Source organism: Odocoileus virginianus, chromosome 33 (genome assembly GCF_023699985.2).
Source record: "Odocoileus virginianus isolate 20LAN1187 ecotype Illinois chromosome 33, Ovbor_1.2, whole genome shotgun sequence".
Lineage (NCBI taxonomy): Eukaryota > Metazoa > Chordata > Mammalia > Artiodactyla > Cervidae > Odocoileus > Odocoileus virginianus.
In genome coordinates this window covers 18,019,072-18,044,472 of record NC_069706.1, presented here as the reverse complement: position 1 = coordinate 18,044,472, position 25,401 = coordinate 18,019,072, and the positions used below count along the sequence as shown (strand labels likewise).

At 41.0% G+C, this 25,401-nt stretch overlaps 1 protein-coding gene across 6 annotated transcripts in view; it reads left to right on the top strand.

Annotated features, from left to right (window-relative positions):
- The window catches only part of DNAH3 (dynein axonemal heavy chain 3), a 236,481-nt gene that overhangs the window by 182,989 nt on the left and 28,091 nt on the right, over positions 1-25,401 (top strand). For 5 of the 6 annotated variants that reach the window (XM_070460978.1, XM_070460977.1, XM_070460979.1 and 2 more), the window contains 2 exons: positions 10,087-10,285; positions 21,734-23,875. In XM_070460978.1, coding sequence (XP_070317079.1) covers positions 10,087-10,285; positions 21,734-23,875 — 2,341 coding nt within the window. Of the gene's footprint in view, positions 1-10,086; positions 10,286-21,733; positions 23,876-25,401 lie in introns of those variants that run through there. The other variant, XM_070460981.1, reaches the window with a different exon arrangement.

Sequence of the window (25,401 nt, the reverse complement as noted above, 5' to 3'; positions counted from 1 at the left end):
TGGCTAGTGTAAGGTGTGGAGTAAATATTTGTCAAATGACAGAATGTTGAATCTAGAGGGCCCCATTTGAAGATAATTTTTGTACCAAAGAAGAAAAGTCCTGGGAAGGGCTTCACCTGTATTCAGATATTAGAAGAAAATCTGATTAATGCTCATGTTATATATTTCTCCAAGCACTTTCAAGTATACAGTTCCATTTGAGTATACAATGACTTTGGACTTACAGTAATGACCGCCATCAAGGTCTAGAAGCCAACAACACTGGAGTTCAGTGGTAAACTGACTTTGCACGGCATGTTGGTAGGATCCAACTCCAAGGCTCATGGCACTTTGCTGAAGATACTTGTCCCTGTGCCCCATACAGCAGTTAGAAAAACTCTTTTGACCATTCTTCAAACAAGAGCTTGAACAAGAATTAGTTTGTGTCTCACTTCTCGATCATGGGATACTTTTTTCAAAAGAATAGGCCTTTTCTCCAGTGAGTCCTGAGATTCACTTGGGTCCAGTCGCTGGTCTGAGTTCCACAATACATGCCCTGGATAAGAGAGGCATGCTTACTCATAGTCCTACTGGTAGGACTGCCAGTGGAACCGTGAAAAACCATAAAAGACATTGACCACTGGCCACATAATGTAGCAGGTGATTTACCATTCTATAACAAGATGATAAGAGCTACTACTTACCAGCACCATTATGGTGTATTTGAAAGTAAAGTGAAAGTCGTTCAGTCATGTCTGACTCTTTGTGACCCCATGGACTGTACAGTCCATGGAATTCTCCAGGCCAGAATACTGGAGTGGGTAGCCTTTCCCTTCTCCAGGGGATCTTCCCAACCCAGGGATCGAACCCAGATCTCTCCCATTGCAGGCAGATTCTTTACCAGCTGAGCCAGAAGGGAAGCCCAAGAATACTGGAGTGGGTAGCCCATCTCTTCTCCAGCGGATCTTCCCGACCCAGGAATTGAACTGGGGTCTCCTGCATTGCAAGTGGATTTTTTTTACCAACCGAGCTACCAGGGAAGCCCATGGTGTGTTTGGTATTCCTTTATTTAACAAATATTTATTGAACACTTACTTTTTGCTGGCACTTTTCTAGGCAGTGGGGAAATGGGAGTGAATAAGAGAGTTTCTTCTCTCTTCTCTCCTCTACTTGATTTACATTAACTTTCATCATCCTAACAGCCCTGCAAGGCAAATGGTATCATCCCTAGTTTACAAATGAGAAAATCATGGTACAAGAACTAAAATGATTTGCCTAAGATCACACAGTGACAATGTGATTGAATCGGGATTAAAATCCATTTCTCTGTGATTCCAAAGCCCTTGCATATGACCATTATTCCAGGAGTTACAAAAATTAGCAGCTGGGCAATATAATAAGCTATGACACTTACAGTATTTCTTTTAATTTGAAATAGTTGAAAGATTTCAAATAAAAATTCTTAAATTTCAGCTTTCCTTAGAAAAAAATAGGGCTCTTGGGTAACGCTGGACCTGCATTCCTGGGTTGCATCCGTTGGCAGCATTAAATAGATGCCGTCCTTTGTGTGTTCCAGCTCATCAAAGTCCCAGTCAGCTTACCTGCCACACTCATATCACTAGCCTGGCCTCTGTGCTGAGTGCTTAGTCGCTCAGTCATGTCCAACTCTTTTCAAGCCCACCAGGCTCCTCTGTCCATGGGATTCTCCAGGCAAGAATACTGGAGTGGGTTGCCATGTCCTCCTGCAGGGGATCTTCCCAACCCAGGGATCGGACCCAGGTCTCTTGCATTACAGATGGATTCTTTACTGTCGAGCCACCAGGAAAGCCCAGTGGCTGGCCCCTAGAGCATGTGAATTTGCAACTCTTCCATGGTTCTATACTAGAATCAGGCATGTCAGGGCTCAACTTTGCTCTGTCCATTTCTAACCAGTTCCCTAACCTATGAAATGGAGATACTGAGAGAAAAACATGCAAAGCTTATAGCATGTGTCCAGCATACAATCAGAGCTTAACAGCCCATGTTAACTATCCTCCAAAATCGTCACTCTTGACCCTGTACCAAGTGGACTTGCCTGTTTTATGAATACCAGTCTCTCACCATATGCAAGTATTCTCACATATAGGGTTCTGTTGTACAACATCAGGGGAAAACAGTGACTTGCTGGAACAGGAGGGAGGCAAGAGGTGACGTCAGGTTTATAAGGAGATGGCTCACCACACCCATTCCTGGGCAATAAACTGCCACCCATGGTTTTGGTGTGAAGGGTAAGGTCTAATGCTCTGCCATCCCATCCCCAAGTACTGGGAGCGACATCCTGGAGGTGAGTCAGGAAGTGGAAGAAACTATCCGAGGAGGAGAAGAAAACCTGTGCTTGCTCTAAGGCTTTTTTTGTAAGGACCAGAAACCCCTCCTTAACCTCTCATGGCTACAGTCCTTTTCCACACAAGGATGGCTGATTTTCTTTAAACTCTTCACACCCCTAGAAATGAGAGAACATGGGAGGGCACCCAGTGTGGTACTTAATGAAGTTCAGAGGTCCTGCAATGGAATGGGATTCATACTAGGAGGATCAGGAGATGTGCAAGAAAAGAGTCAGTGCTCAGACACTTTGCTCCCAAGAAAAATGGTTTGCTTAAATTGGTCGATTCTTTTTAAGCTAATGTGTCATTTCTTTCCCCCATGAGAATAATAACTAATGCCAGAAGTACTGCAGGGTTGATTACATTTTGTCAGTAATCACTGTGATTCACAAGCCTCAAACAGCCCTGCTGCTCTGTGCACTGCTAAGCTACAGGGGTCATTTTTAATTATAATTTCTTATCATGGAAGCAAATGATGTAACAGTAATAACACATACAAAACGACTTTTAGGAGCTCAGCTTTAACACTTTTCCGCTTTTCCAGGCTTTCCCCTAGTTCCTGTCTATACACGTGCATAGGTTTATTATTGCAACCATAGCATAATTGTAACTTGTTTTATGGTTTTGTTTCCTTAACAGCTTATCACAAATGTTTTTCCAAAATGTTATATAATCATTGTAATGACCATTTTAAGTAGGTGCTTCACCCATCAAGTAGCCATTCCCCTATTGGGCATTGAAGTCTATTATTTCCTGCCTTGTTCTCAGTGTTTCCAGAGTATCAGCTTGAGTCTCAACAGAGCTGTGTGCCAGAATCACCTCTGGAGTTTTAAAAATGCAGATGCCCAGACCCCCTTGCCCCCACACCAGACTGAATGAACCAGAAGCTCTGGGTGTGGGACTTGATGATGTGGAGGCTCTAAATGCCCCTCAGTGAGTCTGATGCACAGTCAGTGCTGAGAATCACTGTTAGAGACAGGTTACAACTAAAGGCCTTTTGCCCCTTCATGGATCACAGCCTTGCTGTGGCAAAGGAGCTTGCTGTGTAAAGCCATGAAGCTATGAACCATGCTATGCAAGACAGACAGGTCATCCATAGTGAAGAGTTCTGACAAAACAGGCCACTGGAGGATGACATGGCAAATCACTCCAGTATTCCTGCCAAGAAAACCCCATGAACATATGAAAAGGCAGTAAGATATGACAGCAAATGAGCCCCCCAGGCCAGAAGGTGTCCAATATGCTACTGGGAAAGAGCAGGGAAATAACTTCAAGAGGAAAGAAGATGCTGGGCCAAAGCTGAAATGACACTCAGTTGTGGATGTGTCTGGTGGTGAAAGTTAAGTCCAATGCTGTAAAGAACAGTATTGCATAGGAACCTGAAATGTTAGATCCAAGAATCAAGGTAAATTGGACACAGTCAAGCAGGAGATGGCAAATGTGAACATCGACATTTTAGAAATCAGTCAACTAAAACGGACAGGAGTGGGTGAATTTAATTCAGGTAACCATTATATCGACTACTGTGGGCAAGAATCCCTTAGAAGAAATGAAGTAACCCTCACAGTCAACAAGAGTCCAAAATGCAGTACTTGAGTGTAATCTCAAAAAAGACAGAATGATCTCGGTTTATTTCCAAGGCAAACCATTCAGCATCACAATAATCCAAGTCTATGCCCCAATCATTAATGCTAAAGAAACTGAAGTCAAACGGTTCTATGAAGACCTACAAGACCTTCTAGTTCAGTTCAGTCACTCAGTCATGTCTGACTGTTTTCGACTCCATGAACCGCAGCACACCAGGTCTCCCTGTCCATCACCAACTCCCAAGAGTTTACAAAAACTCATGTCCATTGAGTCAGTGATGCCATCCAACCATCTCATCCTCTGTCAACCCCTTCTCATCCCACCCTTAATCTTTCCCAGCATCAGGGTCTTTTCAAATGAGTCAGCCCTTCACATCAGGTGGCGGAAGTATTGGAGTTTCAGCTTCAACATCAGTCCTTCCAATGAACACCCAGGACTGATCTCCTTTAGGATGGACTGGTTGGATCTCCTTGCAGTTCAAGGGACTCTCAAGAGTCTTCTCTTATACCACAGTTCAAAAGCATCAATTCTTCAGCGCTCAAATTTCTTTATAGTCCAACTCTCACATCCATACATGACTACTGGAAAAACCATAGCCTTGACTAGATGGACCTTTGTTGGCAAAGTAACGTCTCTGCTTTTTAATATGCTGTCTAGGTTGGTGTTAACTTTCCTTCCAAGCAGTAAGCGTCTTTTAATTTCATGGCTGAAATCATCATCTGCAGTGATTTTGGAGCCCAGAAAAATAAAGTTAGCCACTGTTTCCACTGTTTCCCCATCTATTTCCCATGAAGTGATGGGACCGGATGCCACAATCTTAGTTTTCTTTTAAGCCAACTTTTTCACTTTTCTCTTTCACTTTCATCATGAGGCTCTTTAGTTCTTCTTCACTTTCTTCCTTAAGGGTGGTGTCATCTGCATATCTGAGGTTATTGATATTTCTTCCAGCAGTTTTGATTCCAGCTTGTGCTTCTTCCAGCCCAGCATTTCTCATGATGTATACTACATATAAGTTAAATAAACAGGGTGACAATATACAGCCTTGATGTACTTCTTTTCTTATTTGGAACCAGTCTGTTGTTCCATGTCCAGTTCTAACTGTTGCTTCCTGATCTGCATACAGGTTTCTCAAGAGGCAGGTCAGGTAGTCTGCTATTCCCTTCTCTTTCAGAATTTTCCACAGTTTATTATGATCCACATAGTCTACAAGACCTTCTATAACTAACAGCAAAAGCATGTCCTTTTCATCACAGAGGATTGAAATGCAAAAGTAGTAAGTCAAGAGATATTGGAGTAACAGACAACTTTGGCTTTGGAGTACAAAATGAAGCAGGGCAAATGCTAACAGTTTTGCCAAGAGAACACACTGGTCATAGCAGACATCTTCTAACAACACAAGAGACGACTCTATACATGGACATCACCTGATGGTCAATACTGAAATCAGCTTGATTGTATTTTTTGCAGCTGAAGATGGGAAAGCTCTGTACAGTCAGCAAAAAAAAAAAAAAAGGACCGGAGCTGACTTTGGCTTGGATCACAAGCTCCTTATTGCAAATTCAGCCTTAAATTAAGGAAAGTAGGGAAAACTATTAGGGCATTCAGGTATGACTTAAATAAAATCCCTTATGATTATACAGTGAAGGTGACAAATAGATTCAAGGAATTAAATCTGGTAGACAGAGTGCCTGAAGAACTATGGACAGAAGTTCATAGCATTGTACTGAGGGCAGTGACAAAAACCATCCCAAAGAAAAAGAAATGCTAGAAAGCAAAGTGGTTGTCTGAGATGCTGTAAAAATAGCTGAGGAAAGAAGAGAAGTGAAAGGCAAGGGAGAAGGGGAAAGATATATACAACTGAATGCAGAGTTCCAGAGAATAGCAAGGAGAGATAAGAAGACCTTCTGAAATGAACAATGCAAAGATATAGAGGAAAACAATTGAATGGAAAAAATAGAGATCTCTTCAAGAAAACTGGAGATAACAGGGGAATATTTCATGCAAAGATGGGCATGATAAAGGACAGAAACAGTAAGGAGCTAACAGAAAGAAAAGAGATTAAGGAGAAGTGACAAGAATACACAGAAGAACTATTTTTAAAAAGTCTTAGTGACCTGGAAAACCATGATAGTGTGGAAACTCACTGAGAGCTGGACATCCTGGAGTGTGAAGTCAAGTGGGCCTTAGGAAGCATTACTACAAGCAAAACTAATGGAGATGATGGAATTCCAGCTGAGCTATTTCAAATCTTAAAAGATGATGCTGTTATGAACAGACTTGTGGACTCTGGGAGAAGGCGAGGGTGGGATGTTTCAAGAGAACAGCATTGAAACATGTATATTATCTAGGGTGAAACAGATCACCAGCCCAGGTTGGGTGCATGAGACAAGTGCTCGGGCCTGGTGGACTGGGAAGACCCAGAGGGATCGGGTGGAGAGGGAGGTGGGAGGGGGGACTGGGATGGGGAATACATGTAAATCCATGGCTAATTCATTTCAATGTATGACAAAAACTACTGTAATGATGTAAAGTAATTAGCCTCCAACTAATAAAAATAAATGGAAAAAAAAATGCAGCCGTCAATATGTCATCAAATTTGGAAAGTTCAACAGTGGCCACAGAATAGAAAAAGGTCAGTTTTCATTCCAATCCCAAAGAAGGGGAATGCCAAAGAATGTACCAACTACCATACAATTGTGCTCATTTCACATACTAGTAAGCTTATACTCAAAATCCTTCCAGCTATATTTCAGCGGTATGTGAACTGAGAACTTCCAGAGGTACAAGCTGGGTTTAGAAAAGGCAGAGGAACCAGAGATCAAATTGCCAACATCCATTGGACCACAAAGAAAGCAAGGGAATTCCAGAAAAACATCTGCTTCTGCTTCATTGACTACACTAAAGCCTTTGTGTTGATCACAACAAACTGTGGAAAATTCTTAAAGAGATGGGAATACCAGGCCACCTTACCTGTCTCCTGAGAAACCTGTATGCAGGTCAAGAACCAACAGTTAGAACTTTACATGAAACAAGACTGGTTCAAAGTTGGGAAAGGAGTTTGTCAAGACTATATATTGTCACCTTGCTTATTTAACTTTAATGCAGAGTTGTTGTTCAGTCGCTAAGTTGTGTCCAACTCTTTCCAACCCCATGGACTGCAGCACGCCAGGCTTCACTGTTTTTCACTATCTTCTGGAGTTTGCCCAAACTCATGTCTATTGAGTCATTGATGCCATCCAACCATCTCATCCTCTGTCACCCACTACTCCTCCTGCCCTCAATCTTTCCCAGCATCAGGATCTTTTCCAGTGAGTTGGCTCTTTGCATAAGGTGGCCAAAGTATTGGCACTTCATCTTCAGCATCGGTCCTTCCAACCATATTGAGGGTTGATTTCCTTTAGGATTAACTGGTTTGATACTGGAGTGGGTTGACATTTCCTTCTCCATGGGACCTTCCTGACCCAAGGATCGAACCTGGGTCTCCCACATTGCAAGCAGATTCTTTCCTGTCTCAGCCACCAGGGAAGCCTAATTGGCTATACATCAATACAAAATAAAAAGTTTAAAGTTACAAAAAATGCTGGCTTTAAACTCAACATGAAAACAACTAAGATCATGGCATCTGGTCCAATCACTTCATGGCAAATAGAAGGGGGAAAAGCAAAAGCAGTGACAGGTTTTATTTTGGGGGTCTTAAAATCACTGCAGACAATGACTGCAGTCATGAAATTAGAAGATGCATACTCCTTATAAGGAAAGCTATGGCAAACCTAGATAGCATACTATAAAGCAGAGATATCACTTTTCCAACAAAGGTCCATGTAGTCAAAGCTACGACTTTTCCAGTAGTCATGTATGGATGTGCGAGTTGGACCATAAAGAAGGCTGAGTACCGAAGAACTGATGCTTTTGAACTGAGGTGCTGGAGAAGACTCTTGAGATCCCCTTGGACAGCAGGGAGATCAAACCAGTCAATCCTAAAGGAAATCAACCCTGAATATTCATTGGAAGGACTGATGCTGAAGCTGAAGCTCCAATACTTTGACCACCTGATGTGAAGAGCCAACTCATTGGAAAAGATCCTCATGCTGGGAAAGATTGAATGCCAAAGGACAAGGGGACAGCAGAGGATGAGATGGTTAGATAGCATCCTCGACTCAATGGGCATGAATTTGATCAAACCCCAGAACATAGTGAAGGACAGGGGAACCTCACATGCTGCAGTTCATGCGGTTGCAAAGAGTTGAACACAACTTAGTGACTGAGCAACAAAAGAGGCCTTTTGAGTCATTTGATGAACAACCTTGCTGGAACCCGGGCCTTACCCCTTAGGAAAGAAGCAGAGCCATCACAGCATTGGGAGGCATGATGTGACAGTGGGCCATAAAGAAGGCTGAGTGCCAAAGAATTGATGCTTCAAATTGTAGTGCTGGAGAAGACCCCTGAAAGTCCCTTAGACAGCAAGAAGAGCAAACCCATCAATCCTAAAGGAAATCAACCCTGAATCTTCACTGGAAGAACTAATGCTAAAGCTGAAGCTCCAGTACACACATACATGTAAGAAGGTGGAACCTCCTTTATTTTGTTTGCTTATCAAAATAAACCTGCAGGACATAGATTTTGACACACGCTGCTTTTGACATTCTCGTGAAATTTCACTTCAATCATGACTATGTTATCACTCCCTGGGCTGGGAGATTATCAGAAAATTCACTGAGTGGGGAGCCAGGGGCCCAAAGTTGGACCTTGGCTCAATGACTAACCAGTTTTGTGGCCTTGGCTAACTCATTTTTTCTCCCAAGACCTCATTGTTTTGTTGTTGTTGATGTTGTTGAAGGAAAAGGATTGGACTGCTAAATACAGTTGTATAGGAGATTGGGTCCAGCCTTCCCCACCCCATCCCCACCTCTGACCCCACAGATACCAAAATGCTCAGATTCTTCAGCCCCCTGCCTTCTGGATCTGTGGTTCCGAATCCACAGTTAGAGAGGGCCAACTGTAATCTACACAGAATTTTATAATGTTGAAATTTCCTTTTTTAAAAAAAATTGAGATATAATTCACATACCACTAATAGTCACCTTTTAAAATCATGCAATTCAGAGGGTATTTTTTTTTTAGTATATTCACAAAGTTATACAGTCATAACCACTATGTAATTTTAGAACATCTTCATCACCCAAAAAGAAACCTACATCCATTAGTAATCACTAGCCATTTCTTCTACCCAGCCCCTGTCAACCACTAACCTACTTTCTGCCTATATGGATTTTCCTTTTATGCACATTTTATGTAAATAGAATCATATAACAGGTGCCATTTTGTGTCTATCTGGCTGGTTTCACTTAGCTTAATGTTCTCAAGGTTTATCCATGTTGTTGCATGAATCATTACTTCATTTCTTTTTATGGCTGAATAATATTCCATTGTATTAGTTTTGTTTTTAAACAAAGAAATAATGGACAAAACATATTCTGTTCTCTTTTTTGCAGGACTCACTACCCAGCTCTAATCTTTATCCCCATTCCTCATCCTTAAACTCTGGCCTTAAACATCACCCTGTCCCCAGGTTCACCCCTATCCCATCTCTGAGCTACAGTGCATCCCAGACTCACCCTATCTCTGACATTCTCCCACCCCTCGTGCCTTATTCCTCACCAAGCTTGCCGTAACCCCCTTCCCATCTGTCACTCACAAATAGGCTTCTTTTTTTTCCATTTATTTTTATTAATTGGAGGCTAATTACTTTACAATATTGTAGTGGTTTTTGCCATACACTGACATGAATCAGCCATGAATTTACGTGTATTCCCCATAATCTCTCAACCCATCGTTGATCAGTTGGTATGAAGTCACTCGTGGCATATACCCCTTGGGAATTAGTTAAAAACTAAAAGCTTGATTTTGTAAAAGATTATAAACCAGGTAAATTCTCAAATGTCCAAGGCATCCAAACCACAGCTCCCAAATGCATGCATGCTTCCCTGCGGCCTTTTGGAGCCATCGTTGCGTGCAAACCTCCAGAAGACACTGTCCTGGAGGGACACAGGGGCAGGACCACTTCCCACTTCTGCTGCTTCTTCCGGGGGCAGAACTGCTTCACCCTCAGTATACCGGGCGCCAGGCCCTCACCCCTTCTGTCCCCGTGCTTCTACAGAACGAATGTGAAGGGGACCTGGCAGAGGCGATGCCGGCACTCGAGGCTGCGCTCGCTGCGCTGGACACTCTGAACCCAGCAGATATCTCACTGGTGAAGTCGATGCAGAACCCACCTGGTCCTGTCAAGCTGGTCATGGAGAGCATCTGTGTGATGAAAGGGCTGAGACCAGAGAGGAAGCCGGACCCCAGTGGCAGCGGTAACCCCTTCCAGCACCCTTCCCAACCCAGAGGCGTACAGAGGCTGCTCTCTCCTGACAGGAAGGGTGCCAGCATCCCCACTCATCCTGCCCCAGGCCTGCAGGCCGTACCGTGGTGTCTTAGGGGAAATAAGATGGGCCCCAGGATTTCTGTGTGGTCGCTTGTGTTTCTTCACCATCCTCTCTCCTCTCAGTCAGTAAGGAAAACGCAGGCATCTTTAGGTGAAGCCAAACTCAGTCCAGGCCCCTGCCTACAAATTGTTACAAAAATGAAGGTCATGCAGACAAGAGGACTGATAGGGAGCAAACACACAGAGCAGTATGTGGGTGAGAGGGAGAGAAACAAAAAGAGCTGGAGAGAGAGAGATAAAGGAGAAACTGAGAAAAAGAGAGAGACACTGAAAGATGACCAGAGGAAAAAGGAGACAGAGACAGAGAAATGGAGAGAAAGATAGACTGAGAGAGAAATAGAGAGACCTGGACACCTAGATATACGCACATGGGCATGAAGAGATCATAAACAGAGAGAGAGAGAGAGGTCGGGGTGAAAAGAAATCTGGAGGAAGAAAGACAAACACAGGGAGGGGTGAATGGGGGAGTGAGAGACTCTTACAGGGTCAGATACTGATGACAGAGAAAGATATTGGCAAGAGAGAAAAGCAGAAATAAGCTAAGACACAGAAAAGCTGAAAGTGAACAATGGAGGATTCCCCCTCCCCGCCTCAAGAGACACAGAGACATACAAAAATAGAGAGTGAGTGGGAAGAAATAGACCAGAAAGAAGAGAAATAGAGACAGGGAAACAAAGACACACACAGAGAATGGTGGTAGGAGGTGAGGTGGAGCATGAGCTGCTGGTGAAGGATTAGAGGAAGAAAGGCAGGGATAAAGGAGACGGAGAGTGAAACTGACAGGCCTGAGGAAGACCAGGATACAGAAACTCAGAAGAGGGGAGAAAAGGAATAGGGGAGAGAGAGAGGAACGTTTATATAACAGAGCCTAGAAACATGAATAAGTGAAAATTCATTTTTAAAATTTAAATTAGATATAGAAGCTTGCACTAAAATCAGTGTCTTAAAACTGAACTTTAAAAACCATCTCCTGTGATATTTCTTGCCTTTTGAATCCGTGTATCCTTCAAACAGTCCCGCTATTCCCCCATTGCTTCTGAAATGTTAGAAATGCCTGATCCCTCCTTTGGAAGACTGGCTTCTGCTTCCCAGTGAATAGGATTCCCTCTTCCTTGGCTGGTTTCAGAAAAAAACCACATGAAGAAATGCAGAGGTGATCAGAAATGGACAAATAGGGAGAGGATGCTACAGGAGACTCCTCTAGAGAAGCACCTGAGGCGTAATAAGTTAGTCTGAGTAAAGATGAGCTAGCCAGTGCTTTTCCACTCTGACTGTACCCTGGTATACCTGGGAACTTAAAGAATGCTAAAGCCCCTGCCCCCACTCCTAGAGATTCTTATTCCTTTAGCCTAGGGTGTGGCCTGAGCATTAGTATTTTTCTTAAAGCTCCCAGGTGATTCTAAGGTACAACCAAGATTGAGAACTACTGAAATATGCAAAGCAGGGTCAGGTCTCAAAAACCAGTTCTCTTCTTCAATCATTGATGTTGGCCACAGGATGCATCATCCACTTTTCTTATTTTAAAATTGAAGTGAAGTTTGTGTATTATTCACAAAATAACTCACAGAATTTAGCCAGTATATTGGAATGGAGCAAAAACACAAATAAATTTTGTACTTAGTCGCTCAGTTGTGTCTGACTCTTTGAGACCCCTGACTGTAGCCCGCCAGGCTCCTTTGTCCATGGGGATTCTCCAGACAAGAATACTGGAGTGAGTTGCCATATCCTCCTCCAGGGGATCTTCCCAACCCAGGTCTCTGGCATTGCAGGCAGATTCTTTACTGTCTGGGCCACCAGGGAAGCCCAAATTAGTTTTGGATACCTTAAATTTAAACAAAGCAGATCATTTCCTAGGATAGAAACAAAAACTTTCATTGGAAATATTTGTTTGGTGTCTAAGCTTGCTTTAGAAATAGGATATATTTGACCTGTTGTATCTAATACAATATCTCAAGTACAACTCTTTTTTTTTTTAACTTTTTATTTTGTAGTGGAGTTTAGCTGGTCAATATTGTGATAGTTTGAGGTGAACAGTGAAGTGACTAAGCCATACATATACAGGTATCCTTTGTACCCCAAGCTCCCATCCCATCCAGACTGCCACATAACATTGAGTAGATATTTTTTGATGAGTGGAGCTTGGCAAGGGTTTAATCATCAAAAAGAGTGACTTTTTTCTAACACATTGACAAAAGGAGCACTTCCTGGGATGGGATCAGGGCTCACTCATTTATTAGTCATCATGAGGGGTGCTAAGGTGAACAAAGGCCCTGTTTCGTTTCAGGGCAGGCTGAGGACAGCCCTCTGTCTGGTTGCAAGTCTGCAAGTTGCTTACCCCACCCTCACTCTTTCTCTGGAGACATTCAGTCACTCACTCACTCACTAGAAGGACTGATTCACCCCACGGATGACAAAACATGCTCTATCAGACCCACCTCCCATATTTGGAAAAGAATATTCAAAGTATTAATACACGCTTATGGATCCAGTTGCCCTCTTCATGTATGACTGGGGAAAAGGGCAACATTCATTAAATTCATGTTAAAAACTGATAATCATGCACTGTGCCAGATTGTAATAAACACAGAAGGAGCAAACAATTTTTTAAATATATAATTGATTTACTATATTAGTTTTAAATGTATAACTAGTGACTCAAAATTATTATAGATTATAGATTAGGTTATAGATTATTATAGGTTATCTAGATTATAGATATAATCTATATATATAGATTATATAAAGTTATTATAAAATACTGACTATATTCCCTATGTTGTACAATATATTCTTTAGCTTACTTACTTTAATCATAGCAGTTTGTACTGCATAATCCCCTGGCTTTATATTGCTACTCTCCCTTCCATCTCCCCACTGGTAACCACTAACTTTGTTCTCTATATCTGTGAATCTGTTTCTGTTTTGTTGTATTCATTCATTTGTTTTATTTTTTAGATTCCACATATAAGTGATAACATATAGTACTTGTCTTTCTCTTCTAGATTTATTTCACTGAGCAATGTCCTCCGAGTCCATGCATGTTGCTACTTGGCAGTATTTCATTCTTTCTTATAGCTCAGTAATATTCCTTTGTATTCAATATCTTCTTAATCCCATTATCTCTTGATGGGCACTTGGGTTGTTCCCATATCTTGGCTATTATAAGTAATGGTCCATGAACATTGGGGTGCATATATCTTTTTTAATTACTAGTTTTGCTTTTTTCGAGATATGTATCCAGGAGTGGAATTGCTGGATCGATTTTTAGGTTTTTGAGGAGCCTCCATACTGTTTTCCATAGTACCTGCACCAATTTACATTCCTACTAACAGTATTTGACAGTTCCCTTTTCTCCACATCCTCTCCAACATTTGTTATTTGTGGTCTTTTTGATGATAACCATTCTGACAGGTGTGACATGATACCTCATTGTGGTTTCAATTTGCATTTCTCTAATAATTAGTGATGTTAGGCATCTTTTCAGTGTGTGTTAGCTATCTGTGTGTCTACTCAGGAAAAATGTCTATTCAAGTCTTCTACCCATGTTTTGATTGGATTGTTGTTCTAAATGTGGAGTTGTATGAGCTGTTCATAGATGGGTATTAGCCTCTTACTGGTCATACAATTTGCAAATAATTTCTCCCATTTCAGTAGGTTGTCTTTTTGTTTTGTTCATCATTTCCTTTTCTGTGCAAAAGCTTTTAAACTTAATTAGATTCCATTTGTTTAGTTTTGTTTCGCTTTTGTTTCCTTTGCCTTGGGAGAAGAATACAAAAAATATTGCTATAATTTATATCAAAGAGCGTTCTGCCTATATTTTCTTCTAGGAGTTTTATGGTTTCTAGTCTTATATTTAGTTTTAAATCGATTTTGAGTTTATCTTTGTGTATGGTGTTAGGAAGTGTTCTGATTTCATTCTTTTACATGTAGCAGTCCAGTTTTCCCAGCACCATTTATTGAAGAGACTATCTTTTCCCTGTCATTTATTCTTATCTCCTGTGCTGTGCTTAGTTGCTCAGTCATGTCTGACTCTTGGTGACCCCATGGACTGTAGTCCACCAGGCTCCTCTGTCCATGGGGATTCTCTGGGCAAGAATACTGGAGTGGGTTGCCATGTCCTCCTCCAGGGGATCTTCCCAACCCAGGTCTCCCACATTACAGGTGGATTCTTTACCATCTGAGTCACCAGGGAAGCCCTTTTTATTTCCTATATCATGGATTAATTGACCATTGACCATAAGTAAGTATGTTTATTTCTGGGCTGTCTATTTTGGTCCACTGATCTTTGCATCTGTTTTGCTGTATCAGTCCTATACTGCTTTGATTACTGTAGCTTTGTAATATTGTCTGAAGTCAGGGACTGAGATAACTTCAGCTTTGTTTTTGTTTTTCTCAATATTGTTTTGGCTATTCAGGGTCTTTTGTTGTTCTAGGTACATTTTAAGGTTATTTTTTCTAGTTCTGTTTTTAATATTTTGAAAGATTTTTACATTAGATTGCTTTGGGTATGTGGACATTTTAATATTCTTTCAATTCATGAGCATGGGATATCTTTCCATTTATATGTACCATCTTCAATTTCCTTCCACAGTGTTTTTTTTTTCCCATTTATTTTTATTAGTTGGAGGCTAATTACTTTACAATATTGTAGTGGTTTTTGTCATACATTGACATGAATCAGCCATGGATTTACATGTGTTCCCCATCCCGATTCCCCCTCCCACCTCCCTCTCCACCTGATCCCTCTGGGTCTTCCCAGTGCACCAGGCCCGAGCACTTGTCTCATGCATCCACCCTGGGCTGATGATCTGTTTCACCCTAGATAATAGACATGTTTCGATGCTGTTCTCTTGAAACATCCCACCCTCGCCTTCTCCCACAGAGTCCAAAAGTCTATTCTGTACATCTGTGTCTCTTTTTCTGTTTTGCATATACAGTTATTGTTACCATCTTTCTAAATTCTATATATATGTGTTAGTATACTGTAATGGTCTTTATCTTTCTGGCTTACTTCACTCTGTATAATGGGCTCCAGTTTCATCCATCTCATTAGAACTGATTCAAATGAATTATTTTCAACAGCGGAGTACACAATGTTTTATAGTTTTCATGGTATAGGTCTTTCACCTCCTCGGTTAAGTTTATTCCTAGGTATTTTATTCTTTTTGAAGATTTTAAGGAGACTGATTTCTTGCTTTCTCTTTCACTATTAATGTATAGAAAAACAACAGATTTCTGTATATTAATCTCGTATCCTGCAACATTACTGAATTTATTTTTCAGTTCCAATTATTTTTCATGGAGACTTTAGGATTTTCTATATATAATATGTGTCATCTGGAAATAGTGACAGTTTTCCTTTTCCCCTGCTAATTTGGATGCCTTTTGTTTCTTTTCCTTGCCTGATTGCTGTGGCTAGGACTTTGTTTCATTGATCTTTTCTATTTTTATCTTTATTTTATTTCTCTTTCTTTGATCTTTATTGTTTCCTTCCCTCTGCTAACTTTGGGCTTTGTTCTTTTTCTAATTCCTTTAGTTGGCAGGTTTTTCTTGTTTCTTGAGGTATGCCTATATCACTATAAACTTCCCTCTTGGAGCTGCTTTTGTTTTGTCCCATAGATTTTGGAAAGTTGCATTTTTCTTTTCACTTGTCTCAAAGTATTTTCTGATTTCTTATTTGATTTCTTCACTGATCCACTTTTAGTAGTATGTTTTTGTGCTTTTACCATTTTTCTCCTCTAACCATTTTTCTAGTTTCATATTGTTGTGATCAGGAAAAAAAAAAGTTTGATATAATTTCTAGCTTCTTAAATTTGTCAAGATTTGTTTTGTTGCCTAGCGTGTGATCTATCCTGGAGAACATTCCATGAGCACTTGAAAGGAATGTGTATTCTTCTGGTTTGGGTTGGAATTTCTTCTAGATATTGTTAAGTCCAGTTGATCTAATGTGTCATTTAAGACCTCTGTTTCTTTATTGATTTTCTCTCTGGATGATCTAATTATGTAAGTAAAGTGTTACTAAAGTCCCCTCCTATTAGTGTATTAATGTCAATTTCTCCCCTATGTCTGTTAATATTTGCTTTATATATTTGTATGCTCCTATATTAGGTGCATATATGTTAACAGATGTTATATTTTCTTCTTGTATGGATCCCTTTATCATTATACAATGGTCTTGTTTTTCTTTTGCTATAGACTTAGTTTTAAAGTCTGTTTTATCTGATATGAGTGTTGCTACCCCCACTTTCTTTTCATTTTCATATTGTGAAATACCTTTATCATCCTCTCATTGTCAGTCTGTGTGTCTTTAGCTCTATGAAGAATCTCTTATTAGGAGCAGTCTTGGGATTGTTTTTTTTTTTTTTTTTATCCAATCAGTCATTCTATGTCTTTTTATTGGAGAATTTAGTCCATTGACATTTAAAATAATTATTGATAAGTATAAACTTATTGACATTTTGTTACTTCTTTTCTGGTTGTGCTTGTAGTTTTTCTCAGTTATTTTCTTCTTTTAGCCTCTTCCCTTATGGTTTGATCATTTTCTTTTATCCTTATACCCTGTTCCTTTCTATTTATTGTTATATCTATCATAGATTTTTGATTTGTGGTTACCGTGGGGGTAGTATGTGTTGACCTATAAAGTGTATCTACTTGTTTAAATCTGATAGTCATGTAAATTCAAACACATTCTAAAATATTTATATTATGTACTTTTGATGTCATATTGTACATCTTCATGTTTATCCCTTAACTGTTTATGGTAGCTATAGTTGATTAAACAATTTTTGTCTTTTAATCCTCATACTAGCTTATTTAAGTGATTGATCCACAGCCTTTACTATATATTTGCCTTTCAGTTCAGTTCAGTTCAGTCACTCAGTCATGTCTGACTCTTTGTGATCCCATAAATCGCAGCACACCAGGCCTCCCTGTCCATCACCAACTCCCGGAGTTTACTCAAACTCATGCCCATCGAGTCAGTGATGCCATCCAGGCATCTCATCCTCTGTTGTCCTCTTCTCCTGCCTTTACTAGTGGGATTTTCCCTTTCTTATAAATTCTTACTTCTTGTTATAGCCTTTTCTTTCCACTTAGAGAAGACTCTTTAACACTTCTTTTAGATTTGGCTAGTATTGATGAAATCTTAGGTTTTGCTTGTCTGAGAAGTTTTTATCTCTCCTTCAATTATGAATGATAGTATTGCTACAGGAATATCCTAGGTTGTAGGGTTTTCCCTTTCAGGACTTTAAATATGTAATTTCACTGCCTTCTGGCTTGCAAAATTTCAGCAGAAAAATCACCTGATACCCTTATGGGAGTTCCCTTGTATGTGACTCTGTCTTTCTTTTGATGCTTTTAGAATTCTCTCTATCTTTAAGTTTTTGCCATTACAATTATGATACCTCTGTATCACCTCCTAGGGGCACATGTCCCAACCTGATTGCTTCTCCTCCCTTCCTATACAACTCCATGTGGATCTTTGTTTACAGCCTTGACTGTCAAAGAGTCTTCCTGCCAGTCTCCAGTTGGTTTTCAAAGAAATTTGCTCCACATGTAGATGTATTTTTCATATGTTCATGGGGGGAAGTAAGCTCAGTATCATACTACTCTGCAATCTTGTGCCCTCCCCCAGAAGGTTACAGCTTTGAGGGAGAAGCATACAGCTAAAACTGAACCAAAAAAAAAAAAAAAATCACAAATTGCCATTTCTGGCAATATATAAAGCACTTATGGATATTCTAGCCTCTGAGATGAAAGAAAATCCTCCAGAGTTCAGTTCAGTTCAGTCACTCAGTCGTGTCCAACTCTTTGTGACCCCATGAACCACAGCATACCAGGCCTCCCCGTCCATCACCAACTCCCAGAATTTACCCAAACTCATGTCCATTGAGTCAGTGATGCCACCCAACCATCTCATCCTCTCTCAACCACTTCTCTTCCTGCCCTCAATCTTTCCCAGCATCACAGTCTTTTCAAATGAGTCATGGATGCCATGATCTTAGTTTTCTGAATGTTGAGCTTTAAGCCAACTTTTTCACTCTCCTCTTTCACTTTCATCAAGAGGCTCTTCAGTTCTTCTTTGCTTTCTGTCCTGAGGGTGGTGTCATCTGCATATCTGAGGTTATTGATATTTCTCCCAGAAATCTTGATTCCAGCTATTGCTTCATCCAGCCCAGCATTTCTCATGATGTATTCTGCATATAAGTTAAATAAGCAGGGTGACAATATACAGCCTTGACGTACTCCTTTTCCTGTTTGGAACCAGTCTGTTGTTTCATGTCCAGTTCTAACTTGCTTCCTGACCTGCATACAGGTTTCTCAAGAGGCAGGTCAGATGGTCTGGTATTCCCATCTCTTTCAGAATTTTCCACAGTTTATTGTGATCCACACAGTCCAAGGCGTTGGCATAGTTAACAAAGAGAAATAGATGTTTTTCTGGAACTCTCTTGCTTTTTCAATGATCCAGCAGATGTGGGCAACTTCATCTCTGGTTCCTCTGCCTTTTCTAAATCCAGCTTGAACATCTGGAAGTTCACAGTTCACATATTGCTGAAGCCTGGCTTGGAGAATTTTGAGCATTACTTTACTAGTGTGTGAGATGAGTGCAATTGTGTGGTAGTTTGAGCATTCTTTGGCATTGCCTTTCTTTGGGATTGGAATGAAAACTTACCTTTTCCAGTCCTGTGGCCATTGCTGAGTTTTCCAAATTTGCTGACATATTGAGTGCAACACTTTCACAGCATCATCTTTTAGGATTTGAAATAGCTCAACTGGAATTCCATCACCTCCACTAGCTTTGTTTGTAGTGATGCTTCCTAAGGCCCACTTGACATCACATTCCAGGATGTCTGGCTCTAGGTGAGTGATCACATCATTGTGATTATCTGGGGCATGAAGACCTTTTTTGTACAGTTCTTCTGTGTATTGTTGCCACCTCTTCTTAATATCTTCTGCTTTTGTTAGGTCCATACCATTTCTGTCCTTTATTGAGCCCATCTTTGCATGAAATGTTCCCTTGGTATCTCTAGTTTTCTTGAAGAGATCTCTAGTCTTTCCCATTCTATTGCTTTCCTCTATTTCTTTGCACTGACCACTGAGGAAGGCTTTCTTATCTCTCCTTGCTATTCTTTGGATCTGCTTCAAATGGGTATATCTTTCCTATTCTCCTTTGCTTTTCACTTCTCTTCTTTTATTTGTAAGGCCTCCTCAGACAGCCATTTTGCTTTTTTCATTTCTTTTTCTTGGGGATGGTCTTGATCCCTGTCTCCTGTACAACGTCATAAACCTCCGTCCATAGTTCATCAGGTACTCTATCAGATCTAGTCCCTTAAATCTATTTCTCACTTCCACTGTATAATCATAAAGGATTTGATTTATGTCATACCTGAATGGTCTAGTGGTTTTCCCCACTTTCTTCAATTTCAGTCTGAATTTGGCAATAAGGAGTTCATGATCTGAGCCACAGTCAGTTCCCAGTCTTGTTTTTGCTGACTGTATACAGCTTCTCCATCTTTGGCTACAAAGAATATAATCAATCTGATTTTGGTGTTGACCATCTGGTGTTTTCCATGTGTAGAGTCGTCTCTTGTGTTGTTGGAAGAGGGTGTTTGCTATGACCAGTGCATTCTCTTGGCAAATTCTATTAGCCTTTGCCCTGCTTCATTCTGTACTCCAAGGCCAAATTTGCCTATTACTCCAGGTGTTTCTTGACCTCCTACTTTTGCATTCCAGTCCCTTATAATGAAAAGGACATCTTTTTTGGGTGTTAGTTCTAAAAGTTCTTGTAGGTCTTCATGGAACCGTTCAACTTCAGTTTCTTCAGTGTTACTGGTCGGGGCATAGACTTGGATTACCGTTATATTGAATGGTTCGCCTTGGAAATGAACAGAGATCATTCTGTCGTTTTTGAGATTTCATCCAAGTACTGCATTTCAGACTCTTTTGTTGACTATGATGGCTACAACATTTCTTCTAAGGGATTCTTGCCCACAGTAGTAGATATAATCGTCATCTGAGTTAAATTCACCCATTCCATAGAGAGGTGTCTTTTAAAGTAAGCCTGAAGTTTGTTCAGTAGCCAGCTAGATGCCATTTACAACCTGGGTGAAGAGCTTATGTTAGGGAAGCACTTGGGATCATCAGGAGTTTGAAGGAAGCTTCTTGTAATTAAAGACCATGGAGCAAGCCAAAGATGAGGCAAAGATGGCAAGCAGTTTGGGATTTGAGATCATTTTTTTTTTCAGAGTGGTTTTAAGTTCACGGAAAAATTGAGTTGAAGATACAGAAATTTCTCATATACCCCCTGCTCCCACACATGCGTGTTGTTCAGTCACTCAACCATGTCCAACTCTTTAAGACCCCATGGACTTCACTTACCAGGCTTCCCTGTCCATCACCATCTCCCAGAACTTGCTCAAACTCAGCTCCATTGAGCCAGTAATGCCATCCAACCATCTTGTCCTCTGTCATCCCCTTCTCCTCCTCCCTTCAATCTTTCCTAGCATTGGGGTCTGTTCCAATGAGTAGGCTCTTCACATCAGGTGACCAAAGTATTGGAGCTTCAACTTCAGCATCAGTCTTTCATATTCAGGGTTGATTTCCTTTAGGATTGACTAGTTTAAGCTCCTTGCCATCCAAAGGACTGTCAAGAGTCTTCTTCAACACCATGGTTTGAAAGCATCAATTCTTTGGCACTTAGCCTTCTTTATGGTCCAGCTCTCACATCCATACATGGCAACTGTAAACACCATAACTTTGACTATACAGACCTTTGTCACAGACACATGCATAGCCTCCCTTATTAATATCTCCCACCAGAGTGGTATATTTGTTATAGTTGATGAACCTACATGGACACATCTTATCATCCAAAGTCCATAGATTACATTAGGGTTCACTCTTGGTGTTATACATTCTATGAGCTTGAATAAATATGTAATGACATGTATATTCTCTGCCACAAAATTCCTCTGTAAGATCTTGGGTTTTTTGTTGGTGGTTTTTGTTTGTTTGTTTTGTTTTTTTTGCTAAATATGAGTAGCGGCTGCAGGGCTGCCAATATGTCTTAATAGTAGTCTTATGTCTTGGCTAATAGAAAGTTGCTACATAACACAAGGAGCTCATCCCAGGGCTCTGTGACAGCTCATAGGGGTACGATGGGGGCGCTTGGAGGGAGGCTCAAGAAGGAGGGGATATGTGTGCACTTCTGATTGATTCATGTTGTTTTATGGCAGTAGCCAACACAACACTGTAAAGTAATTATCCTCCAAAAAAATTTTTTTTAAATAGCTTTATCTCTACTTCTTTCCTCAAACAGGTAAAATGATAGAAGATTACTGGGGGGTATCAAGAAAGATTCTCGGAGATCTGAAATTCTTGGAAAGTCTCAAGACATATGACAAAGACAACATTCCCCCAGTGATCATGAAGCGGATCCGGGAAAGGTTTATCGATCACCCAGATTTCCAGCCTGCTGTAATTAAAAATGTATCATCTGCATGTGAGGGTCTGTGCAAGTGGGTGAGGGCCATGGAGGTGTATGATCGTGTGGCCAAAGTGGTGGCCCCCAAACGGGAGCGGCTGAAGGAAGCTGAGGGGAAGCTGGACACGCAGATGCAGAAACTGAACCTGAAGCGAGCAGAGCTGAAGCTAGTGGAAGACCGCCTCCAGGCCCTGAACGATGACTTTGAAGAGATGAATACCAAGAAAAAGACATTGGAGGGAAACATTGAAATCTGTTCCCAAAAGCTGATCAGGGCAGAAAAACTGATTAGTGGTCTTGGAGGAGAGAAAGACAGATGGACAGAAGCCGCTCGGCAGCTGGGTATCCGTTACACTAATCTGACGGGGGATGTGTTGCTCTCCTCTGGGACTGTGGCTTACCTAGGGGCCTTTACTGTGGATTATCGGGCTGAGTGCCAGAAGCAGTGGCTGGCCCAGTGTGAGGACAAGGTCATCCCTAGCTCCACTGACTTCAGTCTTAGCAACACATTAGGAGATCCTGTAAAAATTCGTGCCTGGCAGATTGCTGGGCTTCCCATTGACTCCTTCTCCATTGACAATGGCATCATTGTATCCAATTCCAGACGCTGGGCTTTAATGATTGACCCTCAGGGGCAGGCCAATAAGTGGATCAAGAATATGGAGAAAGCAAACAAGCTGTCAGTCATCAAGTTCTCGGATACCAACTATGTGAGGACGCTGGAGCACGCTCTGCAGTTTGGTGCCCCAGTCTTACTAGAAAATGTTGGGGAAGAGTTGGATGCCTTTATTGAACCCATCTTGCTCAAGTCCACATTCAAACAGCAAGGGGTTGAGTACATGAGGCTTGGTGAAAACATCATCGAATACTCCAGAGATTTTAAGTTATATATCACAACCCGTTTGAGGAACCCACATTACCTCCCTGAGGTGGCCGTGAAAGTCTGTCTCCTCAACTTTATGATCACTCCCTTGGGCCTCCAAGATCAACTCCTTGGCATCGTGGCTGCCAAGGAGAAGCCAGAACTTGAAGAGAAAAAGAACAAGTTGATTATGGAAAGTGCCAAGAACAAGAAACACTTAAAGGAAATTGAAGATAAGATATTGGAGGTCCTTTCCCTTTCTGAGGGCAACATACTTGAGGATGAGACTGCCATCAAAATTTTGTCTTCTTCCAAAGTGCTGTCTGAAGAAATCTCTGAGAAACAGGAAATTGCTTCAGTGACAGAAACACAGATCGATGAGACCCGTATGGGCTACAAGCCAGTGGCTGTTCATTCTGCCACCATCTTCTTTTGTATCTCTGACCTGGCCCACATTGAACCCATGTACCAGTACTCGCTGACATGGTTCATAAACCTCTACATGCAGTCTCTGGCCCATAGCAAGAAGAGTGAGGAACTAGAGCTACGAATTGAGTACATCATTGATCATTTCACCCTCAGTATCTACAACAACGTCTGCCGCTCTCTGTTTGAGAAGGACAAGCTGCTTTTCTCCCTCCTCTTGACAATAGGAATCATGAAAGAGAAAAAGCAAATTAATGAGGAAATTTGGTACTTTCTTCTAACTGGAGGCATTGCCCTGGACAACCCTTTCCCCAACCCAGTTTCTGAGTGGCTGTCTGAGAAGGCATGGGCAGAAGTGGTCCGTGCATCTGCATTGCCAAACCTGAAAGGCCTTATGGAACATTTGGAACAAAATGGTAATGAATGGAAGTTCATCTATGACTCAGCCTGGCCCCACGAGGAAACATTCCCTGGACCTTGGAAGTTTCTTGAAGGTTTGGAGAGGATGGTGATCCTCCGATGTTTGCGGCCTGACAAAATGATTCCAGCCATTCGGGAGTTCATTGCTGAACACATGGGAAATGTATACATTGAAGCCCCTACATTTGATCTCCAGGGGTCCTACAATGATTCCAGTTGCTGTGCACCATTGATATTCGTGTTGTCTCCAGGTGCAGACCCAATGGCAGGTAAGTGTAGAATGTTGTGTGAGGAATATTAATAGATGGATAACAATAGCTTGTCCCTATTGAGCAGGAATCTCAAACTCAAATGGCTTTGAAGGGCAATCCGGTTAACAGACTAAGGCAGGGCTGGAACAACATAAGACTTCTTTTCTGGCCTAGAGGGCAGCTCTTTTGTATTGTACCATTTGATAATGTGATTTTAGGATGACCAGATTATCTGCTTCTTCAAAAGAAGAAAGGTAGAAATCACCCATTTTAAAAAAATATTTATTTATTTGGCTTCATCAGGTCTTAGTTGCAGCATATGGCATCTTCCTTGCATCTTGTGGGATCTTTCATTATTGTGTACTGGCTTAGTTACTCAGTGGCATGTGGGATCTCTGTTCCCTGACCAGGCATTGAACTTGTGTCCCCTGCATTGCAAGGCAGACTCTTAACCACTGGACCACCAGGGAAGTCCAGAAATTACCCATTTTTAAATCTTGATAGCTCATTCAATTTTTTTCTTAAAAACTTTAAGAGGGCCTAGATTTAGCCTGGTGACTGCTAGTTTATCACCTTTGTCTTAGACCATTTTCTCAGACCATTGTTTCTCTCAGCTATGCTTTTCTCTCTTTTTTGAATCTTTAAATTTTTTGAGTAATTAATGCCTCATGTAGTAAAAAAAAAAAAAGAAAAGAAAAGAAAATGCAAAAAGCATAGGATTATGGTTCCATTAGGACCATTTTGTTACCTCAACAGACATTTGGCAAAGTGGGAGGACATTTTTGCTCTCACAAAGAGGGGGTACTACTGGCATCTAGTAGGTAGAAATAAAGGATGCTGCTAAGTAGCCTACAATGCCCAGGACAGCCCCCATGACAAAGGATTATCCAGACCATAATGTAAATAGTACTGGGGTTTAGAAGACTGAAAGGTACATCTTCCTCCTAACTCTCTCAGAAACAACTGCTGCTAGTAGTTTGCATAATTTTCCAGAAGGTGTGTGTGCATGTAAAGGGATATGAGTTATTGATAGAAATAGATTAGTTTTCTATTCTGTTAGGGGATCTTAAAGCTTTAGTTTTCTCTGTTGTTGAATGAAAAAAGAATACCAGAAATGTAAGTGACAAGATTGGCAGTTCTCCTGTGAAAACTGAGAAATTTGACGTGTATTCTGGCCTTGTTAGAAAGCCTGCTCTTCAAAGAAAATCAGAAGAAGGAGCTGAAATGAACTGGTACTTTTCCAGGTTCCAACACTTAAATTATTGTTATTGTCAAAGCTCAACTCATGACCCCTTACTAGCGTCTTGCTTCTTCCCCTGTGTTGTTTCTGTGGTAGGCTTATATAGGAAAAATGAGAGGAAACTAGGAAAAGTAGAGAAAAGAAATGGAGGAAAGAGTAGAATATGCTCTGTAAAGTGATGATGTGTTGGGAGAGAACAGGCCTGTAGAATCTAATGGTGTATATAGCTTATTCCTGTCCCTCCACACTAGAGGCTTCATCAGATTCAGCTTGGATGATGTCCCAGGCATCCACAGATGCTGCG